The sequence below is a fragment of the Equus quagga genome, chromosome 19 (assembly GCF_021613505.1).
Source record: "Equus quagga isolate Etosha38 chromosome 19, UCLA_HA_Equagga_1.0, whole genome shotgun sequence".
NCBI lineage: Eukaryota > Metazoa > Chordata > Mammalia > Perissodactyla > Equidae > Equus > Equus quagga.
Window position 1 is genome coordinate 13434315 of NC_060285.1, and position 24494 is coordinate 13458808.

General features: G+C 51.7%; 1 protein-coding gene across 1 annotated transcript in view; it reads right to left on the reverse strand.

Moving 5' to 3' along the window:
- Nucleotides 1–925: 925 nt before the first annotated feature.
- Nucleotides 926–24494, reverse strand: part of ISX (intestine specific homeobox) — a 49326-nt gene continuing 25757 nt past the window's right edge. The window contains exons 4-7 of the mRNA XM_046646706.1: nucleotides 21317–21552; nucleotides 3907–4058; nucleotides 2031–2147; nucleotides 926–1165 (exon numbers count right to left, since the gene is read on the reverse strand). Coding sequence (XP_046502662.1) covers nucleotides 926–1165; nucleotides 2031–2147; nucleotides 3907–4058; nucleotides 21317–21552 — 745 coding nt within the window. The remainder of the gene's footprint in view (nucleotides 1166–2030; nucleotides 2148–3906; nucleotides 4059–21316; nucleotides 21553–24494) is intronic.

Genomic DNA, 24494 nt, shown 5'->3' on the forward strand with positions numbered 1-24494 from the left:
GCCGCAAGGAAACAGCAGAGTCACACGAAACCCTGGGCTTTCCAGGACAGAGTGAGAGGCTGGCCTTCTCCCTGGGCCCCTTGCACAAGTCCTGGGAAGATAAACTCTGAAAAGAGCTTACTGTCTTACTTTTCATTCAGATCAGAAATGACAACATCTCTCCCTAATCCAGCAGAATAACCAAAGCGCCAAATTCTGTTTAAATTAAAACACATTTTTTCCCTATATTCCTCTCCCACTTTAGATCATTCATGTCAAAGCCACACAGCGTGTTTTAGACTTGGGCCAACGGCAAGGTCATTGGGTGAATGTTCTCTTTTCAGGGGAAGGTCAGCACTGTCCCTTTGACCCGCCTGGGCTGAGCTCCGTTGCCCACCCAGTTGTTCATCTCGAGATCCAGTTCCATTTATGGAGCAATCAGTAGGTGCTCAATAAGTACGCCATGAACAAATGGACAAACAGCCCTCCTTGGTCCCCTCTGTCCCTCTGTTCTCACCATGGTCCACTTCACCACAGTCAGGGCCAGAAGGGCCCTCAAAAGTCATCTTGTCCAACTGCCTCGTGTTCCAGAGGAAGTCCAGAGGGGGCGAGTGACCAGCTGGAGGTCACACAGCAAGTTAGAGGAAGCACGTGTATAAGAGGACAACCTCCTTGTTCCAGAGCTTGTTCTGAGATCTCACACAGCCTCTGTCATCTGAGCCGGAGGGCGACGTTGGCCAGGAGAGACGGGAGCTCCCTAGTTGGTCACCTTGCTGCTGAGTCTGATGCCACCTTCCAAGGGGCATGCTCAGGGTGGCTTTGGGGGCTGTGGGCCATCTTTGGATGGTGAGATTGATTCCCCCTGAGGCCTGGGGCACCTTGTCACCACCTTCCTTCACCTGGGGAGGAGAGCAGCTCCGTTGGGCAGAGGATATCCGTCTGGTCCCTATGTTGAAGTGGCACAGATGCTGCCCCACTTGGGGTGTGGCGGTGGAAGGAATCGGAGTACCAGGATGCAGGTCTGTTGGATGAGTGGGCTCGCGAGAGGACGGGGGTCCCATGGGTGGTGTGGCAGGAGGGTGACCCGGGCAGGGAACCAGGCAGAGGCCAGCTGACCTTGAGCGGGAGGATAACACCCCACGGGAGGAGCCAGCGTGGGCAGCGCAGGGGGCGGCAGCAGGGGGCCCTGTCACGAGGAGAGGTCAGGAGAGAGAAGTGAGCCCTAGGCTTATCCGCGGCAGTCCCGCAGCTTCCCAACCCCTCCCCATGACTTGGGCAGCTCTGGGTGGGCAGGGGGACCTACCTGGGTAGAAGCGCGTGCCTTGGGGGCCAAGAAACTCGGTCTTCACCCCGGCATTTACAGCAATTGTTTGATATGCAAAAGTCATTTTGCTTCTCCAAGCCCAGTTTCTGCATTGGCAAAAAGGGATGAATGAAAAATCCTGCCTCACAGCATCGCTGTGGGTACCCATCAACCTCTAACCACAGGACTCTCTATTTTGTGTACCGCTCTCTCCCCAGAGTTTAGCATCCGATACATGCTCCAAATCCTTGTTGACTCAGCGGACAGCTAACTCTCAGGGAGCACTTCCAAGGTGCCAAGTTTCCTTCACCTCTCAGTCATTTCATCCTCATCAAAACTGTCACTGTCCTCTGAGGGGCGCAGTGAGTCTTCCAGGCAGCCCTGCTGCTTACCCGGGCAGTCTGACTCCAGAGTGGACGTGCTCCACCTCCGTGCCCTGCCCTTTACTCCGTGACCCTGTTCCAGGAACCGTGAAACTCGGCACAAGCAATACAAGCCGGTCCCTGGAGGAGGGAGAGGCACTGTGATTGTCACTCAGCAGGTGAGGACACAGGGACAGAGAGAGAGAGTGACTTGTCCCAGGCCCCATAGACCTCCAGAGCTTCCTTGTCAATGCTCTTTCTAAAACAATTCCCCTTGCACGTTTTACGTAGACAGAGCCCCGGAGATGTTTCCTCACATCTGGGCCTGGGTGGGTTGTTCCCAAGCAATGGCTCCCCCAGCCCAGTTGGATCCCCCAGCCACTCACAGCCACATCCAGATTTGTGACCGGGGCCATGTTGGCCTCACTCAGCTTCTGCGGAGCCCCCAGGCTGCTGATCTTCTCCTGCTTCCGCCACTTGGCTCGCTGGTTCTGGAACCAGATCTGGGATGAGGACGAGAGAGGATGGAGATAAGCAAAAGGCTTTTCTTCTCCATCTAGTACCACCCCCAAATGCAGAAAAGTGGCACCTTTGAAGGGATCTGCCCTTCACAGTCCAGCAAGCTCCACGACATCCTTGATTTCTCTGACTTTGGAGGTGAGCCTTCCAAGAGGGGGCCAGGGATCACAACCTTCAGTACCTATAGGGCCGGCGCTTATGTGTGGTGAAGCAGCGGGCTGCCACAGAATTGGGAGTGGTGGGGTCTGTGGTGTACAGAGCCTAAAGCGGCCAGCTTCTCAGCTTCCGCCAACAGTCACCACTGGAAATGTGAGCCCAGCATGGCAGGCTCATCCAATTTCCAAGGCAGAAATCTTGATTTTTATGTGACAGCTCTGAGTTTTCTGTGCAGACCAAATAAAACCACCCTGGGCTGTTTCCTGCCGGCAGACCACCAGTTTGCAACCCCTGTGGGCCCCTTGGCATCTATAGGTTGAACATTGACGCTTCCTGTGTTCCTGAGCGCCCTGATCGGCCCCGAGCAGTGGCCACTTGTACCAGCTCATTGTGCGGAGGCAGCCGCTGAATTCTGGGCTTTACAGCAGACGGAAGTGGCACCCACTTGGCCGGTGACTGATTCCAAACGGGAAGAAGAAGGGGAGAAGTCAAAGACAGGGGTGGTCCTTAGCCAGAGGAAAAGGAGGTGGAGATGAAATCAAGAGTGGGTTGTTGACCTGGGCCCTGGCTCAGATTTTGAATTCGAATGAGTCCATCACATTTGCTAAAACAAACAAACAGAAACATGAAGAGTGACTTAGAAAATTGTTCTAGAGAGAGTCCAACAGTGCAGCTGGTGGATTTGGATCTGCCAGAGTGATATTTGCAAAATCGGGGATGTGCAAAGATGGTGTATGTCTGGTGATTGATGAAAGGCCGCTACGTTTCTAACCACAGATGAAGTGAGAGAGACCCCAGAGTGAAGACATTACAGATACAGATTAGGCAGCGGGTGCTTAAACCAGGTCTCTGACCGTGGATCCCGGTCCTTTCCACAGCTCCGTGCTGCCTCAAAGGGATACCCATGTGGTCTGGACCAGGGATTGGCCAACAGGGTCTGTGGGCTAAATCTGGCCTTCCATCTGTTTTTGCCTGACCCATGAGCTATGAATGGTTTTCACATTTTTAAACGGTTGGGGAAAAAAAAATCAAAAGAAGAATAATATTTTGTGACACATGCAAATTAAACAAAATTCAAATTTTAGTGTTCATCAATAGAGTTTTGCTGGAACACCGCCATGCTCGTTTGTTTACACATTGTAAACCACGGCTGCTTTTATGCTCCAACGGCAGAGTTGAATAGTTGCGACACTGACCGTATGGTTCCACAAAGCCTAACGTAATTACCATCTGGCCCCTTACAGAAAGCTTGTCGACTCCTGGTCTAGATTGTCAAGACCTATTTTGTGAATGAGGCTGCATGGTGAACGATGTTCTGGAACTGTAGCTAGATGAACAAGAAGCGAGTAGAAGCAGATATCAATGGCCATCACTGATGCCCCTTCCCTCCGTTTCCTCCCCCCGAGGAGAGAAACCATTTTGTAACTGTGGGGACCTCATTTCCCGGAACATAATATTTGGTGAACACGGCTGTACTTACGGGATAAAGCCAACGTAAAATTTCAGGTGGGGCAACCCGGAGGATCCATGATGTCTCACCATGGCCCCAAGTGCATTAGCGGGGGCTGAGAGTCGGGGCGGCTGTACCTGCACACGAGCTTCTGGGAGGTTGATCCTGGCTGCCAGCTGGTTGCGGATGTGGACGTCCGGGTAGTGGGTGAAGTGGAAGATCTTCTCCAGCTCCTGCAGCTGCTCTGTGGTGAAGGTGGTTCGGACTCTCCGCTTGCTCTTCCTCTCCCCTGGATGGAAGAGGGTCCAAGCTACGTTAGTGGCCTTGGTGTTGGTGCCTCGGTTACACTTTGGGATGCATTGTTGTGCCCTTTCAACCCCTGCTGCCGCCACCGAGTCTTGGCCACCGGCTCCTTGTGCTTGGATTTTGCACTATTCTTTTTCCTAGAAACTCTGCCCCGAGGCTGACCCCCTCCCATCCATCCTGGACAGTGAGGCCAGGATAACCTTCTAGAAACTCCTCTGATTGTCCTTTCTGCTGCTTAGATACCTTCAAGGATTCCCTCTTGTCTGCAATAGGGAACGGTGAACTATGGCTTGCCGGCCAAATCCGGCCCACGGATTGCTTTTGTAAATAAAGTTTTATCGGAACACAGCCCCGCCCATTGGTTTAGGGACCGTCTATGGCTGCTTTTGCGCTATAATGGCAGAGTTGGGTAGTTGCAACAGAGACTGTGTGGCCCACAAGGCCTAAAATTATTTACCCTTTACAGAAAAAGTTTGCCAACCCTGGTCTTCAAAGTAAAGACAGAACTCCACAGCGGTGTGCCCTTTACAATCTGTTTCCGGCCCATCTGTCTGGCCTCATGTCCACTCAGGGGCGGCTACATTATTTGCGGGGCCCAGTGCAAAATGAAAATGTGGGGCTCCTTGTTCAAAAAACAGGAAAAAGCCTTTTCTTTTATCCCACAGTCTCTCTCTCAGGGCATTTTCTATGTGCTATTTAAGGTTGTGTTCCCTCAGGCACAGGGAGACTAACAGGGTGAGTGTAGACCCTCTCAGGGACCCAGGGCCCACCCTTTGACTTTGTGCCAGGGTGCATGTGCCTGACCTCAACCCTCCTTGCATCTGCATCCAGGCCCCCAGCCCCCCAACCAACCCCTCACAGGATGGAGGAGGCAGCGGTCCTTAGGTAGGGGTGGGGAAACAGGTGGCCGACAGCCCATCCCAGGGAAACAGGGGGGTGGTGAGTTGGGCATTGAGCGCAAGTTGAGGTTCCAGGCCCCTGGTGCCTGCTCCATGGGTTCATTGGACTTCGTTTACAAAACACAGATTCAAACATAAAATTATTAAGAATTTCAAGATGGTGACCGTAAGCATTAAACCCCAAGCACTGGCCCTCCTTCTGAGCATGCGGCCCCATGCAACTGCACTGGGCACACCCCCACTGTGAAGCCAGCCCTGCCTCCATTACTCTGTCAGCCCACCCACCTTGCTTCTTTCAGGTTGGTCTACTTCCTGTCTCCACACTCCCCATACGCGCCTATCTCTGGTTTTGCTCAGGGTCTCTTCCTTGTGTCTGTGATTTCAATCAATGTCTCTATTTTCTTTTTTTAAGCTTCAGTGCGTGGTTGTGCATCCTAGTTGTTAGTTTAGTTCTCTATGTGAGCTGTCACCACAGCATGACAACTGACAGATGGGTGGTGTGGTTCCATGATGGGAAAACGAACCCAGGCTGTGGTGAGAGCGCTGAATCTTAACCACTAGACCACTGGGGCTGGCTCACAGTTTCTGTGATTTTTACTGGTTCTTCAACATCTAAATTCACTCTTATAATCTCCAAAATTTTTTCCCAGTCTTTCTAGCTCTGGGTGATCTTTCTTACTGTAGAACGGCTTCATCACGCTTGCTAGCAATATCATTCATTCATCTTCACACTTATTAAGCGTACGCATCCTGCCAGGCACTGTACTAGGCAGTGGGGCTGCAGAGCCAATGGAGACATGGTCTCCGTCTGGAAGTACCTCCTCATCTTGTGAGGAGGGGGATGCAGACAGGCTTGTACATGACTTAGAATACACGGTGGTCGCTGCTCTAACTGAATGAGGTGGGCATTTACTGATTTATTTGCCCAGCACCACCTCTTTTTTGGGGCCAACACCCCTCCTTTTGGAAACCATGCTTCCCACATACCCACCAAGTAGTTATAATGGGAACTGGATTGGTCCAAGGAGATGAGGAGGTTCCAGATTTGAACTGAACCTACTGGGGCCCCTCTCTGGAATTTTTTTTGCACTGGAAGTAGGAAAGAGAATCAAATTCCTTTAGCGGTGGGAGGTGAGCCTTAGGCCACCAGCCACCATCTCTCCTGTCATTCTGGTGAAGTTGTTTATAGGGAGAAGGTATAGGGCTGACCATAGAATACGATTTGGATGGAAGTTTCCAGGGCATATTGATGGATTAGATCTTGGGCTAGAGAAAGAGAGAAATCAGGAACAACACTAAAGTTTTGGTGTGAGCAATAGCATGGGTGGTGTAGCCATTTAATGAGTTGGGAGGAACTGGGAGAGGAAAAGGTGTGTGTGTGTGTGCGCGCGCGCATGTGTGATGGGGAATCAAGTATTCGATTTGGATATCTAAGTCTGAGATGCCTATTGGCTGTTCAAAAGAAGGTATGTTGAATAGGCAGATTATATATAAGCTTGGCGTTCAAAGGGGAGCTCAGGACTGAGCCTCAGATTTGGGAATCGTCACCATATACTTGGCCTTTGCTGTCGTGGGAACGGGTGAGATCACTTAGGCAGGCAGTGTACGTGGAGAATGGCGGAGGCTCTGGGAGTGAGCCTGGGGCCCCTCCACCATGTAGAGGTTCAGTGAGGGAGCCAAGAGAAGCCAAAGAAGGAGACCAAGGACAGCTGTCTGAGGTAGGAGGAAAGTGAGGACGGTGCGGTGACATGAACAGAAGAGAAAGAAGGCTCAGCTGTGTTGATGCTGTGAGTAATTAGTTATGATGGGGACAGAAACGTGGCCATTGAAACTGGTCATACTGAGGAGCCTCACCATAGTGGTTCCCACAGAATGGAGACAGTGAGGGCTCACCTGACAGTGGGTAGAGGAGAGAAGGGGAGTTGGAGTAGAGGAGGCAGCAACTATAGACAACTCTTCAAGAAGTTTCTCTGGGCATGTGGAGAAAGCATTGCAGGTGATGGCTGGAGAGGGAATGTATGATCCAGGGGGTTGAAAAACCATGAACCTTATAACATCATGCAAACTCCCCAGTAAACTGTCTCCAGCAAGTCTCTGTCTCAGCCTGTTTTCTTGGGAACCTGACCTAAGATGGAGGAGCTCAGATACATGTAATGCCATAGAAACTGTGAGAGAAGAGAGGTTTGGAAAGAAAGGAGTGGCCATAGAATTAAAAATAAGAGAGGGAGAAGAGGAAGAAAAGCAAGAAAAGATCAATGTGTTCATTGAACACCCATTATGTGCCAGGTGCCATGACCTTGGCTCCTATGTATGTATGTATGTATGTATGTATGTATGTATGTATTTTTAGCTTGCATTGTTTCAAGATGGATTTGAGGCATGTGGTCCTGAATTCGGTATTTCAGAGGTCATTGAGGACCACAGGAAGACCACTTGGGTCGAATTATGATGGCAGAAGCCAAGTAAAGAGGAATCAGGTATATGTTATCCCCAGACACACCCAATACAGCATCTGATACTTAGTAGGGACTTGAACAAATATATGTTGAATTAAATTGGATTGAGGTGTGAACATTTGCAATGAAGTGGGGGCAGTAAGAGAAGATCTTATATTTGTATCTTGAGAAGTTGCTAGAAGGGGTAGGGGAGGTTGGGGAGAAGCTCTAGAGTGCAGCCTGGAGCATGTCCAAAGACTGAGGAGGAGAAACTGAGGAGGCAAGAGAGAGGGCTCTGGTGGCTGCTCGATGGAGCAAGACTGTGGACAGGCTGGTCAGAAGTGCTCACTATATATATAATTGAATTTTGGGGGACAGGAGAGCAGGAGGTCAGGTCCTCAGCAAAGAATGGGGGAGGTGGGAGGGAAAGGATTTGGAAAGCGGCACTGGAGAAGGGCTAGGCAAGCGAAGAGAGTCAGGAGGATCACCCATTTGCGATGGGGAGATTCAACTAACCTTGCGCGTACCTCCTGACTGGGGCCCAGGGACTGTAGATATTGGAGGAAGGACCACACTGGCTGGTGATGGGTTTGTTTCCCTGACCGTGGATTTCTGAGGACAGGGTTACAGTTCTAGTGTTACTTGGAACAAAGTCCTTGTGATGTAGTTTTAGGGATTGTAGGAAAGAAACAACCCCCTCCCCAAATCACCTTCACTCTTGGGGCCAGTAGAATTCCTTTCATCCTAGTTGATCACAGGGCTCCTGATTTCTTTCTCATTCTTATAAGAAAAATCTGCTTTAAGAAAAATTCCTGTCCCAGGATCACTCACTCATGCTGGGAGGACTCAAACCCTTCCAGGGAAGCTCGTGCTTGCCTGCTGTTTTTTTTTTTCTCTCTCTCTCTCTCCTGTGAGCTCCTGGAGGACAGGGACTGTATCTTAGACTAGCTGAGTAACTGGCACCTAGTGGGAGCTTAATAATTATTTGTTGTAAATGAATAAATGTGAAACTCAGGCTCCACTCTCAATCCCATTGGGCAGATAAGACACCTTCACAATAAACAAGGCTGGAGATTTGTCTGGAATTGTGAATGCTGTCTGATGTCACAGCTCAGATGGGCTGATGGAGAGGGCTGAAGCTCCTCTAGGGAGGGGTGAGGACCTAACTCCCCCAAGGACTCCTTACTCCACTCAGCTCAGTCTTTTTTCCCCAAGTAAGAGGTAAAACCACCACAAGCTATGAATTGGAGGAGACACCGAGTGAAAATGAGATTTCATTTGTGATGGTTTAACAATGGAAGAGTTCAACTAACTTTGTGTGTTTTTTTGTCCTTATTATCCATCCTGCAATCATTGGATAGTAGAAAACCCACTGAGCTGGACATCAGAAGACCTGAGCTCTGTTCCTGCCTCTACTCTACAGCTTGGACAGCATTGTATTTACTCTTTGGGCCTCAGTCTCCCCATCTGGAGAATGGAGGAGGAAAGAGAGGTTGAATGATCAAGTGGCGAAGGCCCAACCCACTTGGACGTTCTGTAATTCTCTTTCTCTTCAGGTGGGGGCTGAATGACTTAGACCACCTTGCCTTGGGCTTGCCTGGGGGACCAACTGGCTTGGTGAAAGGGAGGGGGCCAGAGAGGAGAGATTCCCCCTGAGGATAAGTCTGCTGGCTGAAGGAACTGTCTTCATCTCTGGGATTAACCAGGCCCAATGCCTCTGTTGTAGAGACGGCCTTTCCTAGTCTGCTTTCCTCTCACCCCTCCTACCACCCCTCATGTTTGTTGTTAATCCATTTTTTGTCCCTTTAGAGTACTTTTACTCATTTTTCTGACTCTTGGAAGATTCCTGGGAGTCACAGACAGCGAAACTTCAAACATCGTTCCCCACTAGAGGAAGCTCTTGCATTGTGAACCACCCATGGTAGGAGACTCTGATCTCTTTCTCCTTCTCCATCTCCCTTTCTCTCCCTGAGTCCACCCTACTTTTTAATTTTATTTTTTTAAAGAGATATTTATTCTATGTTTAGAGCTGGTGGTGTATTTAAGGGGTAGAGCTGAACCCAATCAGAACTGACACAGAGAGAAATGGCCCATGTTACTGCCTCGCCAAGATCTTACTGAATGTCTTCTCTGTTCTCAGTATCTGATAGGCACTGAGGGCCTGTCTGCAGGAGAACACAAATGAGCAAGCCGTGCTGACAGTGTTTCATTCATTCATTCACCAGGGCAGCATTCTAGATGATAGTATATCTAGATGATACAGTGAAATTCTATAGGTAACTGCAAAAAAAATGCACAGAATGGAAGATTCTAGGTTGGTGGCTGAGATGTCAAGGACAGTGTGGAGCTGGGGTGCTTCTGAGAATATAGAATCATGGGTGGAGGATACTGAGCAGAGAATGTAGAGTGTAGAACCAGAATAGAGGAAAGACAGCAACACGGAGAACAGAGGACTGGAAACAGAATGCAGATTATAACAAAAGAAGACGCCTCCTCCTTTTTTCCCAGAAGGAAACTTAGGCGAACAAGGGTTTATGACTAAGTGTAGGCTCCTGAATATGAGAATGATTTCAAAGCTTCCATTTCTGTAACTAAGAGAGCAGCTATTAAGATATGTATGACTGTTCTCTATTTCCAGCAGGACCGGAAGGGCATAATTTGGAGGTGGGGTGCAGAAGGAAAGCATCTAAGCCCACTCTCATAATAACGTGCCTGCTGACTTCATGGAGAGGGGGCTGTGAGCAAATTATGGGCCAGTTAGAAAAATGTCTATTCTCATTAGCTTTGAGCTATACATTCTCAGGATAAACGTCCTTGAGAGATGATGATGACGGTGTGTGTGTGCGTGTGTGTGTGTGTCCAAGAAGCTGTAGTGACATCTCCAGGAATAAAGAGGGGTGCCTAAAATTCACACTGGTGGGGAGGTGGGGGCTGAGCCCCAAATGGACCAGCCTACAGGACTCAGAGTGCTGAAGACTCTCCCCCAAGACCAACCGTGGGTTCTTGGAGTGTTAATGGTCAACACTGACTGTCCCCATACAGCCCATCTTGGGGTGTTACTCTAGACTGAATGACCACAAATTGGAGAATATAAAAAGGAGTGTTAGGAAGGAGGGGCCTAGAGCTGAGATCACCCTCAGTGACTGGGGCTCCCGACGAGACCCAACTGGAAGAGTTGACAGGTAGACTAGAACCTGGAGTCAGGGAGGCAAGCTTGGCATCTGAGGCCGGACTTTAGTTTAACTCCTTAGATCTGCACTGCTCAATATGGTAGCCACTATCTACATGTGGCTCTTTAAAGAAAAGAAAATAAAAAATTCAGCTCCTGAGTCACACTAGCCATAGCTCAAGAACCACGTGTGCTAGTGGCTACTCCACGAGACAGCACGGATGCAGAGCACCTCCAGCATCAGAGAAAGCTCTATTGGACGGTGCTACCTTAGAGCCTTTCCCATTGGATTCTTGAAAAAGTCATATTTTGGGTCTAACCTTAGGTTTCTCCTTGTGTTGCGATTTCCTCTAATTGCCACATATCTCTAAGAAGGAAAGTATCTGTCAGTCACAGAGAACAATTTTGATGGCACTGGGGAACCTGGAAGTATGGGGCCCTGCTGGAGAAGGAGGGTGTCTGGTGGAGAGGATGGTGCCCAGGAGCTGTGGGTGGTGGCTCAGAGCAGAGCGGAGCTGCCCATGGTGCACAGGGCAGGGCGGGATGGCCAAGAGCAGTGTCTGAGGGGTTGGCTCAGGAAAGGAGAAGGTCCTCGCTTCTGTTTCTCCACCATATGCAGGAGGAGACTTTGCTAGGAGTGGGTGGAGGGGCCAGCAGGGCTGACGTTTGGGTAACAGACCACAGTGGGTGATAAGAGAACAGCATAAAGGGATGTGGAACCGAGAAGCAGGAAGAATACAGAACTTAGCCTGTAGAATTTTGGAAGCAGAAGGGACCTCATTAAACAAGAAGCTGGAAATGCCAGCTCATTATGGAGCTCTCCGTGCACGGGATGTGATTCTAAATCATCGGGAAGGGCTGAGATGTCCCGGGTCCCTGCTCAGAGAGGATGATGGGGGTGTCGGGCTCCATTTTCCAAACCCTGGAAGGAACACTGGATTGGGAATGAGAAAATCCTTGAGTTCCAGTCCTGGTCCACCATCTCCTTACTAGCTTCTTGGCAGACATGCCGAGAAGTGGGTGGCCAGAGTGCAGCCCACTCACTGTGGCTAGCCGAGGGCACTGGGAGTGGACACGGCTAGGGGCGTGGGGAGAGGGCAGAGGAGGGTAGCGGCGAACTGCCACCCCTTTCGAGTTGCTCCTCTCCCGTTATTAATAGTGCGAGCTGTGAATCACATTTCAGTGGATCTTCAAAGGGAGCGAGTCAGCAGAACTTAATTAAACCTGAGCCCTTTAGCACATCGATCATAAGAAATACACAGTTTACACAGGTGATTAGGCCGCCTAATTATAAACCGATGTTTCTCTGCGCTCGGCTCCCTCCCCTGATGGCTCCTTCTCTGCGGTCTGCTAATTGGCCCTGGTTGCTCAGCTAAAGGCCCTGGGGGCTTTGCACTGGGCAGTGTGTCTGGAAATGGGCCTGGTCCTTGTCTTCCCAAGGCAGTGGCTTCAGCATGGAGGAGATCCAGGGTACCCTTTGGGGCCCTCCTGCAGGCTGAGGACACCTCCTGGTCATGATGGGTGGGGTGCAGGGCAGTAGTCTCCCGGGGTAGACTTCTCCTCTCCAGTCTGGTCATGGACTTGCTACAGGCTCCTGGTGCCCAGAGCCTACAAAGCGAGGAGCTCCTTGGCATGGCCCTCAAGGCTCTTCACATTCTCCCTTTCCAGCATCATCCGCCTTCTCCCCAATCCTCATTTCCATTATTTCAGTCCCATCTTATCACTTCTAGATTCCCCCAGTTGGCCACACCCTTTTATCCTACAGGTGTTTGTCCTCACTTCTCCCTAGTCTGCAATGCCTGTCCTTTGTCTAAGAACTCTTACTCATCCCTCAAAGCTCAAATCAATCAAATGTTTCCTTCCCACCGAGGTGTGTTGTGGATCTCTGGGTAGAAACACAGCAGATTTAAAAAAAAATAAATTTAAGTAAAGAGTGCTAACTTTCAGCTTGCAGTAAACCAGTCTCCATGTTTGTAAAAAAAAAAAATCTAGGGGCTGGCCCAGTGGCATAGCCATTGAGTTCATGTACTCTGCTTTGGCGGTCTGGGGTTCTCGGGTTTGGATCCTGGGCGCAGACCTAGCACCGCTCATCAAGCCATGCTGTGGCAGCGTCTCACATAAAATCGAGGGAGATTAGCACAGATGCTAGCTCAGCAACAATCTTCCTCAAGCAAAAAAAGAAAGATTGGCAACAGATGTTAGCTCAGGGCCAATCTTCCTCACACACACACACACACACACAAAACGTGGCTATTACTGGATAGTGAGAGGGTAGAGTTATAGTTACATTTTCTTTTGCCTTCTTTTTGTTTATCTGCGTTTTCTACAATAAACGTGGATGATGTGTAAATAAATAACAACAAAGAGAAGGCAGCTAGCGTGGAAAGAGATGAGAATAAAAAAAATCACTAAAAGAAAGAATTGAGAGAAGACCATTGAAAAGCTCAACGGCAAAGGATTTGCTGCCCTGCTTCCCGGGGATGGCCGGGCTGGGGCTCCCTCCCTCTGTCTCTCTCAGCGGTGGGAGGATTGTCATTTTCCCCAAGAGGCGGAAACGCGTGTTCGCGTCCCTGTGATGTGGATGGCCTCGCTTACATGATAGGTTTTACAAGAGGACCTCAGCATCTGTTCTCCAATACGTCCATCCACACACCCCCCCTCGCACTTTTCATTTGTATAAATCTTTTTTTAGTAGCAGTTGTATAGTTTATTTAAGGGAAATTGTGCAGGAGACCCTACAGAGCAAACGGGAGTAAAGCTTCTTGATTGACATGTGTGTGTGTGTGTGTGTGTGTGTGTGTGTTGGGATCAGGGTGCGGCTTGCTCAACCCCCTTCATCAAGGGCAGCGCTGATCAGGCGTCTCGGGGAAGCCTGAAATTCTCCAAACGTGGGTGTAAAAAATGCTGATGACCATGAATAAAGGCCAAAGTTCTTGGCTTGACCGAAGTCAACCCCACTTCTCTCATCTTCCGGGACACGGCTCCATGATTCTTAGACTCCGGCCACACTGAATTCCTTTGTTTCTCAAAAGGACCATTCATTCCTTTTTATTCCTCTGGGCCATTGCACATGCTTCTCCCTGCCTGATGTGCCCTCTCCCCTTTGCCTGACCGTCATCTCAGTGTCACCTCCTCTCTGAGGCCTTCCTGGAGGGCCTCAGCTGCAGTCCATTCTTCCCTCCTCTGTGTTCTCAAAGCACTTTGTCAGGTTCCTATGTTTGTTTGTGTCATGACAACGTGACTCTCATGACAGTGAGCTTAGGAAAAGAGAGAGAGTGGGGATGGGCACTGAGGACATGGTGGTGACAGCCATGTTGTGCCTTCATAGTACCATCTTGTTTCAACACTTGTAACTTTTTCTTGCTGGAAGTTGCATGTGTGTGTGTGCGCTCCCCACTCACCCCTATTTCTCTCCCTTCTATACTTGCGACCATGCAGGGGGAACAGTCAGACAACACAAGCTGTGAAGCCGGAGGACGTTTCGTGGTGTGACACAGGAAACCTCACAGAACTTGTTTCTGTCCAATGGGGGAATCTGTATGTAGTTACTCTTCCTGCCGAGAACGGAGGAGGAAGTTAACTGTTCTCTCTGTGAAAATACATACAGCAGGCCAGCCCAAGTGGCAGGTGTGCAGAGAGCCCAGATCAGAGGCATCCAAAGCCACAGGGCCCCATAAAGAGAGGGCAGAGCCATATCTGGCCGAAAAATGATTAACAACTGCCACCTTACAAGTAGAATCTGGAGGAGTAAACCTCTTTAGCACACACCACTGATTAAAAAAATAAAGAAACATTGAGAGTTCCATATGTGGGGACTGAAAATGACATACGAAGAGTTACAAGGGCTCTGAAATGAGAACCATCATGCCAGCATGGAACAGTGTGAACAAGAAGGGGATCAGCAAGAAGAAGACTCCAGACCAAACACACAGTTCCCTCAGCCTCCCCCTCTGGCCTCAGTTGACTGGTTTGGGTGGACTGGTTTGGAGGGTCCCAGTGGATCTCTCCTCTGGGACTTCTGGACTTGGGACTTTAGAGGGCCTGAGGGAAGTCACTGGAGGCTGATGTAACTCTTGGAGCTTTTGGGAGCCATTTGGAGAATGACGACTGGAGCGAGAAAGAGTTGAGCCAGCACGCAGAGAGAAAGCAACTGAAGAGACTGGATGGCGTTATTGGTTTTGGCTCTCATTGTGATCCTGCCCTCCCCACTGCTTAGTGTGGGAAACTCTCTCTTAATTTTCTCCAAGGCAACACATTTCCTTTTCTATTTTAGCTAACCTAAGATAATTTTTGTTGATTGGAACACTCGAGTCCTCATTAATACCGTTCATTGCATCTTTTCCTGCCTAAAACCCTAAAAGGATTCTTCATTCTTCTTGGGATACAGAGCAAAAATAAAAATGCCTACCATGGGCTATACGGCCCAGCATGGGTTGGCCTCTTTCTAGCTCTCAGACCCCATCTTGCACCCTTGAATATCTCGTCCCACTAGGTCCCACTGAGTCCTTGTCCTTGGGGTCCCCTCTGTGTGGAATGCCTTCCCCTTTCATTCTGCTCAGCCTGCAGATCGCAGCTCCACCAGGACCCGCTCTGGGAAGCTTGCGCTGGCCTCCCCGACAGGTCAAACCGCCCTCGGAGCAGGCCCTTGGAATACCACGGCACCCTCTCCCCACACTGTCACAGTTGTAGTTATGCTTTCATTTCTGATTATTGGATGGCTGTTTGTCTCCCCTGCTAGACTCTAAGCCAGATAAGAGCAGGGCACCCTCCCTGCTCCCATCTCAGGCCCTGTGGTGGCTGCAAGATAGGTTTGCAAGCTCTTTGACAATCCTCCCTGAATTCTTTTCTCCTTTAATTTGGGCCCAACTGAGTGACTCCCTTCCAAGAAATGGAATGCAGTGGAAGCACGGCTGTGAAGTGTCTTAAGCTGGGTCACGAGAGGATGCAGCTTCCACTGGGCTCTCTCCCTCTTGGAGGGCTCGCTCTGAGAGAAGCCACCACCATTTTGCGAGGACACTCAAGCTGCACGTGGTGAGCCCTGCCTGGGAGACACCGAGGCCTCCTCCAACAGCTGGCGCCAACTCAAGCAATGGGGCTGAGCCGCTGTGGAAACAGATGCTCTATTCCAGTCCAGCCTCTGGGTGACTGCAGCCCCGAACAACACCTTTCCTGCAATCTCAGGAGGGACCCTGAGCCATAACACCCACTTATGTCAGTCCTCAAGTCCTGACCCACAGAAAGCGAGTAAGATAGTGAATGTTAATGGTGATTTTAAGCCACTAAGTTCTGGGATTTGCCGTGCAGCAATGGCCATGCCTGCCACTCAGTAGAGATTCAGTGGCTCTTTGTGACGTGTCTGGTTGAAAAACACAACAGATAAATCAAATTCAAATAATAGCCAATGCTGTAAGTCTCTTCTGTCCACTAGATTTCTCCCAGCTCTCAGAGTCTGGGGTCCTGTGACGGCCGTCACATTGTCAATGCCTTGCTTGTCTCCCTTAGACCTTTCTGTGCTCCAGATCCACTTCCTACCGTCAGGATATGTGTTTCTGGGCCGAAAAGCCCAGATAGTTCTGAGGAGCGTATTTGCTCCTTTTCCCGGAGGATTTGAGCTTCGTTTCCCGCAGTGGTCACTGGCTTATCACACGTCCTTGTTTGCCACCTTCTCTTCTCTGTTTTATTCCACTACTTTACGCCCCTGTTCCTTGCAGGTCCCCAATAAACTACTTGTGCTCAAATCCTTTCCTTCAGGTCAGCTTTTTGGGGCAACTCACACAAATACCATCCTTTTTTTGCAGGTGGGGGTCAAGCTTTGTACTTCCTTGTGCTCCCACGGGGCATGAGACTGAGCCAGGTTCTCAACTCCAGCACCAGCCTCCAGGTGCCCCCAAGCCCTGTAGGAGTGTCCCCATGGCCACATTAGGTTGTGGCTCTGGTGGTGGGGACTGAGAGAGGAGGCTTATACTGGGGGAGTGCAAGTTTTTAGCTCTGTGTCCTTCTGCCCTGCTCCTGTCTGCTCTCGTGGGAGCCCCTGGGTCTACCTGTCTGAGAACCAGAGCCATTAATCACGAGGCGACAGGACACACCACAGACCTTGGCACAGCCCCGTGCTGGGCTTCCTCTCCCAGCGCCCAGAGCAGCACTGAGCTGCTGCCTGGGGTTCCAGGCGGTGCGGGGGAGGAGGCAGAGGGCAGGGGGAAGGAGGGCGAGGAGGAGGACGAGGAGGAGAGGAGAAAGACAAGGAGGAGGGAGGAGAAAGAGGAAAATGAGGGCAGAGAAGTGAGGGAAGGTGCAGTGGGTTCACTTGTGTTCCCCCCACAAAAGATTTGTCCAAGTCTGCACCCCTGGTACCTGTGAATGTGACCTTAGTTGGAAATAGTATTTTTGTAGATACAATTAAGGATCTTGCGATGCGATCCTCCTGGATTTATAGTGGGCCCTACATCCAAAGACTAGTGTCCTTGTGAGAGAAAGGTGAGGGAGATTTGACACGGACCCCAAGGGGAAGGCCAGGTGACGACGGATGGTAGAGGGATGCGTCAATAGGCCAAAGACAGACGGCCAAGGATTGCGGGCAGCCGCCAGGAGCTGGGAGAGAGCAGGGAACAGATGTCCCCTCCGAGACTCCAGAAGGAACCTACCCCGCCAACACCTTGGTTTCGGACTTCTGGCCTCCAAAACCGTGAGAATAGATTTCTCTTGTTTTAAGCTACTCAGTTTGCGGTAATTTGTAACAACAGGCACAGGAAGCTAATACAGAGGGAAAGGAAGAGGGAAAGGAAGGGGGAAAGGAGAAAGAAGGTGGAGGAGGAGCAGGGGCTCCTAAAGGGGAGAGGTTTGGAGGCACTTAAAGGGCCGGAAAGATGGGAAGTCAGAGAGCAGCTCCATGTGCCTGGAGGGGCAGGGAGGGTGTGATGAGAGACAACCTGGGCCAGTCTGTGCAGGACATTGGCTGTCACACCAGTAAATTAGGGATTGATAAACTATAGCCTGAGGCCCAGTCCAGCCCTCTGCCTGCTTTTATAAATAAAGTTTTATTGGAACATAAACACACCCGTCTACTTTTCAGCCGTGATGGCAGAGTTGAGTCATTGCAACAGACACCATCTGGCCATCAAAGCTTAAAATTACTATGTGGCCCTTTGCAGAGAAGCTCTGCTGACCACTGCTACAGCACACTTCTCAAATCCCGAGACTTCCACGGTGCCCCTGGCCCCTCCACCAGGCAAGATGGGCGGAAGTCAGCACTGCCCCAAGGTGGTGTCACCAGGACTCTCATTGTTGCTGACCCCACCCTGTGCCAGCTGGGTGGTCACCACATCTGGTTCTATTCACCTCTCTAGTCCTGACTTGGCCCAGAGTAAGCACTCAGCAATTATTCATTGAGTGACCCAGCGGCTCATGAACAGACCAGGGAATATATCTGGGTTCCCCACAGGCTGGAAGACCCATACCAGTTTACCCATTGGGGTGGTCTCTTCCTTGTCCATCTTCCTCTCCCCTTCCCCCCCGGGTGTCACCATTTCCCTGCAGAGGGTCATTAGTGGGACAGGTGCAGAGACGACTCTTCCCAGGGTCTGAGCCTCCAGGCCAAAGCATCTTCCTCCTGATTGGGGCTCCCTTGACTTTGGAGGGTGCCCGGGCTTCGGGGGGTTTACTCTCTCAGGACGAGTGAGCAGGTGGCTGGGCTTAGCATCCCTTCAAGCTGGGAGACCCTCTTGGATTTTCCCATTGGCTTGAGACCGGGAAGTTCTAAGCCGTAGATTATGAGAGGCCTGGGGAGGGTGGGAAGATGTGGGGACGGGGGACTTTGGTCCCTGCCAGGAGAAACGAGGGAGGCAGAGCCCTGGCCTTCGGCCTGGATAACTGGTCTGACCCCGGCTCTTGCACGTATTGGTCCTGCAGCTTGGAACAAGCCGCCCTGCCTCCCTGGGCCTCAGCCTCACTTCCAAGAGTGGTCCTTAGATCGCCTACATTAGAATCATCTGGGAGAGCTTGTAGACTCTTGGGCCTCACCCTGGACCTAGAGTCAGAGTCTTGGGTGCTGGTCTGGAATGCTGCATTTCACAGCTCCTGGAGGTCCCTGGGAGGGAGAGGTAGTGCTTGCCAGTTGGCCTCCGTGAGCCACTCCATGAAGCCCTTTAAGTGTTCCCTGGAGACAAAGAGGAATTTATTCCTCTGTAGTGATTACTGGGGCAGGAGAGGGCCCTGGACACACGGTTTCTGGTCCTCTTGCCCGTTCCCCCAGGGGGCCTGCGTGCCGGGAGGAGGGCAGGACAGGGAGATGGAGGGGCATTAGCCGCAGCAGCAAGCCCTGGGGGATGGGGCTCCTGTGAGGACAGGAGAGGCGGAGGCCTGTGAGAGGGTTTGCCCTCTGGCTCGCCCCTCCCAGCCCCCCGCCCCTGCCCTCCTGGCGTGGAGACCCCCTCTGCAGAGAGGAAGCTTCAGCCGTGGAAAATGACCACGGGTGAAACTGCCAAGGCTTTTCAGCAAGCAGTCTGTTGCGGAATTAGTCATGGCGTACCAGAGCTGGGAGGGGCCTCAGGAATGTTCTAGCTCTGCTCTTTCATGTTCCAGATGCGGAAACAGAGGCCCAGAAAGGGGAGTGTCTCGCCTGACGTCCTCCTGCGAATTGGTGCCGGACTACAGCTTAGAGGCCAGGCTTCTGGAATCCCGGCTCTCGGCCCTCCTTGCCCAGGGTCTCACAGACTCCAGCTCATTTGCAGATTCTGCAAGTTACCTTTGTACTTTCCGCCACATTGGCATCCCTTCTGTATCATTATCCGCTTAGCATTTTCCCAGATAGACTTTTTTGTTTTGCTTAAACAAATAAATTTATTTTGAAAGCAAACCTCACATCATAACCATAAGTGGATTACCAGTATCATGTGTCATAAACAGGTCAGTGTAGAAATAATTACAGAACCATCGACATAAGTCATCTTTGTCTGCGTACCCCTTAAACTCATCTTGAAAACTACCAGTGGGACCCTCACTGGGCTTTCGGAAATGCTGAAGTCTGGCAGTGTGGGAGATGTATGGATTTAAGCCACATTCAGGAATAATCTAGAGGGGATGGTCTCAGGCCACCAGGGTTCAGTCCTAGTGCTAACCTCTCACTAGCTTTTGCAGGTGACTTATCTTCTCTTCTTGGTTTAATCATCTCTGAGGTGGGGCTCACAATTGTGGCAGTTCAACGAGAGAATGGCCGTGAGGGTGCCGTGAGAGCCACAGGGCACTGTCTGACGTTATGACTGCTATTTTGCCTACTGGGGGGTCTGCTCTGGGTCCCGCTGGATAGCTGACATGGAACATGCCAGCATCTTCAGTGGGGGACTGGAATGAGTGGCCTCCTTGTTGCCATCAGCTATTGTCAGGCTAGGGGAAGGGAAGCTGTTCTGGGAGGCGAGAGTGAACCTGTTCTCTCTCTCTTCTCTCTTTTTATTCTCTCTCTCTCTCCTCCAGAGAGGACGGTCATGGGTTTTATGTAGCTGCAGCAAGGGGCACTCAGGTTAGATCCCCAGAATTGCTTCTGTGAATGCTCATTCAATTCCCTGCAAGTTATTGATGAACTTCTGAAGATTGAGCTGCTTTCCTACTGATAGGCTCAGCTACAGGGAAACTCACCGGCACCCTGGGGACGGGATCTGTAGCCTCCAGGGGTCTTCCCCTTGTCTGCAGCTCAGCACCACCCCACATCTCCCTCTTGGAAGACTAGACTGAGGGGAGCGGGTGGCGCTCTGTGTACAGTAGAGAGGACATCACGGGCTCACCCGAGCTTCCTTCCCAGCCTTTCCTTGGATTAAAGGGGCAGAAAGGAGGTGAGAACTGGGAACCTCCCGTGAAATACTCCAGGCTCATCGACTACCAGACTCCAGTGGACCCTTGAGACATCACCATCTCTGTTTCCTCCCCCCTCAGCCCAAGTGGTTCACTGGGGATGAAACTGAGGCCAGAGTGGAAAGGGACTTTCCTGGGGTCACACAGCAGGCTGGGGTAAAACTGATCCCGACATTGCGGATTCCTGACTCATAGCAGGGTGCTTGTGTCCACCTCAATGCCCTTACTTGAGCTGGTTCTCAAGGAGGGGTCTGAGATCTACCTGGTCATTGCTATTTGGGGACATGCCCTGGAGTGGGCCACTGGCCTGGGTTGAGGGACACCCTGGATCAGCGTGGGCTGATCCTGGGCAAAGCTTCAGCCATTACAAGCTGTGCAGGATGAACTCTGCTCATGAAGGAGAAGAACGTGCTAGACTGAGCAGGGGTTTGGGGGCAGCCAGTGCCACGTCCTGACTCAGCTCTTCTGCTTACTAGCTGTGTAGTTTGGGGGCGTCACCTACCTCTTCTCTTCCATGGATGAGTTTCCTCATCTGTCAAGTTGTGATAACCATGCTTTTCTACTGAAGTTAAAGAGGAGACACACACAGCCTGCAGGACGATGCCTGCCACACTGTAAACGCTGGGTCAATAGACGGTAACAAGCATTCTCAGTGGCGGCCTGGTTACGGGAACGAACCCTGGGTGCCTGCATTCTGCACCTGTCTGAGGCTTGGTGTCCGCATCTGGCCCTCGGTCTGGGCTAGACAGAGAGGTCTTTAGGCCGAAAGCTCAGTGCCTGACTTCTCTGAATTTTGGAGTCCTGTCTTCTGTTGATACGAAACAGCTTTCTTTCTGCCTGAGCCTAGCTGGGTCTTGGAACCCAGGGAATGGATAAGAAATGACCAGAAGCCACTTACCCTGGGGCTGGTCCTCTGGGGCCCTCTCCAGCCTGAAGCCCGCAGCTCCTGCTTGCCTGGTGCCCCCTCCACCTGCCCCTTCCGGCCCGACCACATGGCTCCTCTCATCAGGCCTCTTTAAGATCTCCTCGATGGAGAAGGACAGGCCCAGCTTCTTCGGGGCTTCACAGCACCCCAAGTTCTTCCTCTCCATAACCCCACAGAGAGCAGGGCCGGCTTGGGCACACTCTGGGCAGCTGTGAGGAGAGGCAGAGCGGGGCTTTGCGTGTGCCCAGGGTGTTGTCGAAGGAGGGTGCGTACTTCCTCTCTGAATCTCCTGGAATCAAGAGGGCAGGCAGACGTGGAGAATGAGGAGCCTCATGTCGGATTATCCAAGCACGACTCCATCTCTGCAGGGACTTCCATGGGCCACCTCAAAAGACCCCTGGCATCAAGGAGGCAGGTCCCGTCGGAGGAGCTGGAATGGGCTGTACCCTGTGCCCGTGGGCTCAGAGCCCTTGCCGGCTCAGTGTCAAGGGGGTCACCATTGCCAAATTGGGTTCAGTCTTACTATGAAGGGTCTTCTCCGGGGTGGTCACCTTCACAGCCCCCAGCCTAGGCTACAGGGGACACTGCCAGTGGGGAACAAGGCAAAGATCCGGAAGGAAGAGGGAGCCTGCCCCCAGAGGAGATCTGGAGCAGTCTGTCCACCTTTGCCCTTTCTCTGGGTCGTGGCCCTTTCCTGCTGGCTCAGGACAGGCCTCTGGAAGGCTGGAGTGCCTCCCTTGGGCCCCAGGTGGCCAACTCAGTCCAGGGCCACACCGCAGCTTGAGGGGTGTTCCCAGAAACCCTCCTGGACTCCTTTCACTTCTGCTGCTGGAAGACTCCAGAAGAGGCCTCCCGGAGCCCGTGTTTCTGCTGTCCTGCAGGTGGAGGCTCAGGGAGGGGCTCAGTGGGTCCCTGCCAGGCTCTCTCTCCGTGACGGGGCTGGGCTGAGTGCTGCTCTCTGAACCTCCCCAGGTGTCTCTGGTCTGGCCCCGACTTTCTTCAGTTCTCCTCTCCCTAACCTCACTTCACAAGTCTCCCCACAGGCTCCTGGCCCAGGGTGGCTCCTCCTTCCTTTGGGGTCCTTTCTGCTTCTTTCCTACTTGCATGCCCTTACCTGCCTCCTGAGACAGCACTGAAGGGACCCTTTCTCTGTGTCCAGTAAACTGCCGGCTGGGAGCTGACAGGCATCGACCTGCCCCTGCCAGGCGTTCTGCTCCCAATTACTGTGTAACCAGGGAGGAGGGGGCAGGAACGGCTGATAAGGGAAGAAACTCTCCACCTCCTTAAGACCGAGCATATGCGTATCAGAGGAATGGGCAGGGGGCGGAGGGGAACTGAAGGATGGGTATTGGGGCCCCCGGGAGGGGCCATGCTGGGGAACAGCCCAGGCCAGAGCAGGACAACGGAAGGTGGGAGCAGGATGGCCAGGAAATGTCCCAAGCCCCAATAAAACGTGTTTACTCAGCCAGGAGAGTTTATGGGTCACATATAGGCTGGAGGCTGGGCCAGGGTGCAGGCTGCTGGGTGTCGGCTGCAGGCAGTCCCTCTGGAATATGCTTTCCAGTGTTTGCAAGTATCAGAGGGGGAAGGCCTTCTGAGCCCTTAGGGTGTGTGTGGGGAAACTGAGGCCAAGACCACGGGGGTGTAGTGGATGTCATGGCAAGGTCTGATTTCTAAGTACTCCATTGGGGAGCTCCAGGATGCTGTGCTGGCCACACGGAGCCGATCTGCATGAGAGTGACAGATACCCCCGGAGAGACTGTGAATGTGAATTGGGACATCAGAATCCAGACCTTCTCACAGAGGGTGGGGGTGGAGAAGGCTGATCCCCACTCCCTGAGGAGGGTGAGCCAGGAGAGTGAGGGACTCACCTGAGATGGGGACGAGAGCTGTGCCCCCTGCAAGTGCTGGGCTGTCTGATCTAGCTGGGGGAGCCTGGGCTCTGTGGCAGTAACAAGGAAACCTGAAAATCTTAGGAGCATCATTGCTCACCCGTGTCCCAGTCTAATTAGTGGCACATCCATTCAGGGACTCAGGCTCCTTCCAAATGGTGATGGCCAAATGGTGTGGCCAGAATGAGTCACATGACCCTGCCTAGACGCAAGGGGGCTGGGAAATGAAGTTCTCTGTGCTAGGAGGAAATGGCCCAGTTTGCTGGATGCACAGGGAAAGGCCTGCTGTGTACCCTTCATGGTCAGAAGGCCACAGTCCCACAGAAGAAAGGCCCACCGTTGGTTGGCTAGAGGAGTTACTGCCTTGGGAGAGCAAATTTCCTTCCACTTGGTGCAGAGAAGCTGTGATGGATACTTGTGGTGGCCGGTCAAGAGGGAAGACAGGGACTTCAGGGCTGGAAGCAGCAGAGGCAGGAAAGGAGGGGAGGAGATGCCATGGAGCCAGGAGCTGTGCACATGTTTACTCCACCCAACAGTCCCATCTACTGGTGTCATTAACGCCATTTTACAGGCGAGGAGATGCGCCTAGAGAGGTGGAGTGGTGGGTATAAGGTGCACAGCAGAAGAAGTGGTGTTCAATCCAGGTGAGCTCAGCTCTAAAACCCACGTTCTGCTCCCTTTGCCATAATCCCCAGAGACCACCTGGTCCAACTTTCTCATTGCACAGATGAACCGAGACTCAGAGAGAGAAGTCACCAGAGTTACGCCTGTCATTTTTAGCACCTCATTTGATTTCCTTTTATTTTGCCTGTCTTTGGGGTGAGCCTCACTCCTTGGAAAGTTAAGAAAAACACCCCTTGTGGTGTGGACCCAGACCCTTGCCCTCCTTCCCAAACCATTGCCGCATGGTTAGCCACAGCCCTGGCACTCGCAAGTATGTTCGTCCCACAAATGTTTCTTCTTAAGTATCTATCATGTGCCAACCACTAGAGAGATGTAGATGAATGAGATACAGACCCTGCCCTGAGGGACGCACATTCTGGGGAGGGAGTCGGGGTGGCGGGGAGAAGATGGTGGCAGATGTGCCAGGGAGACCATGCGGAAAGTGGTCAGTGGTCAGTGATGGGATCTTGTGGGAGTTCAGACAAGTAAGAGACTGTGTGGCTGTTTGGATCAAAGAAGGCTTGGACGTGGAGGAAGGAGAGAGGTAGGGAAGCCAACACACACAATTCTGTCATTTAATTCTCTTAAACACACAA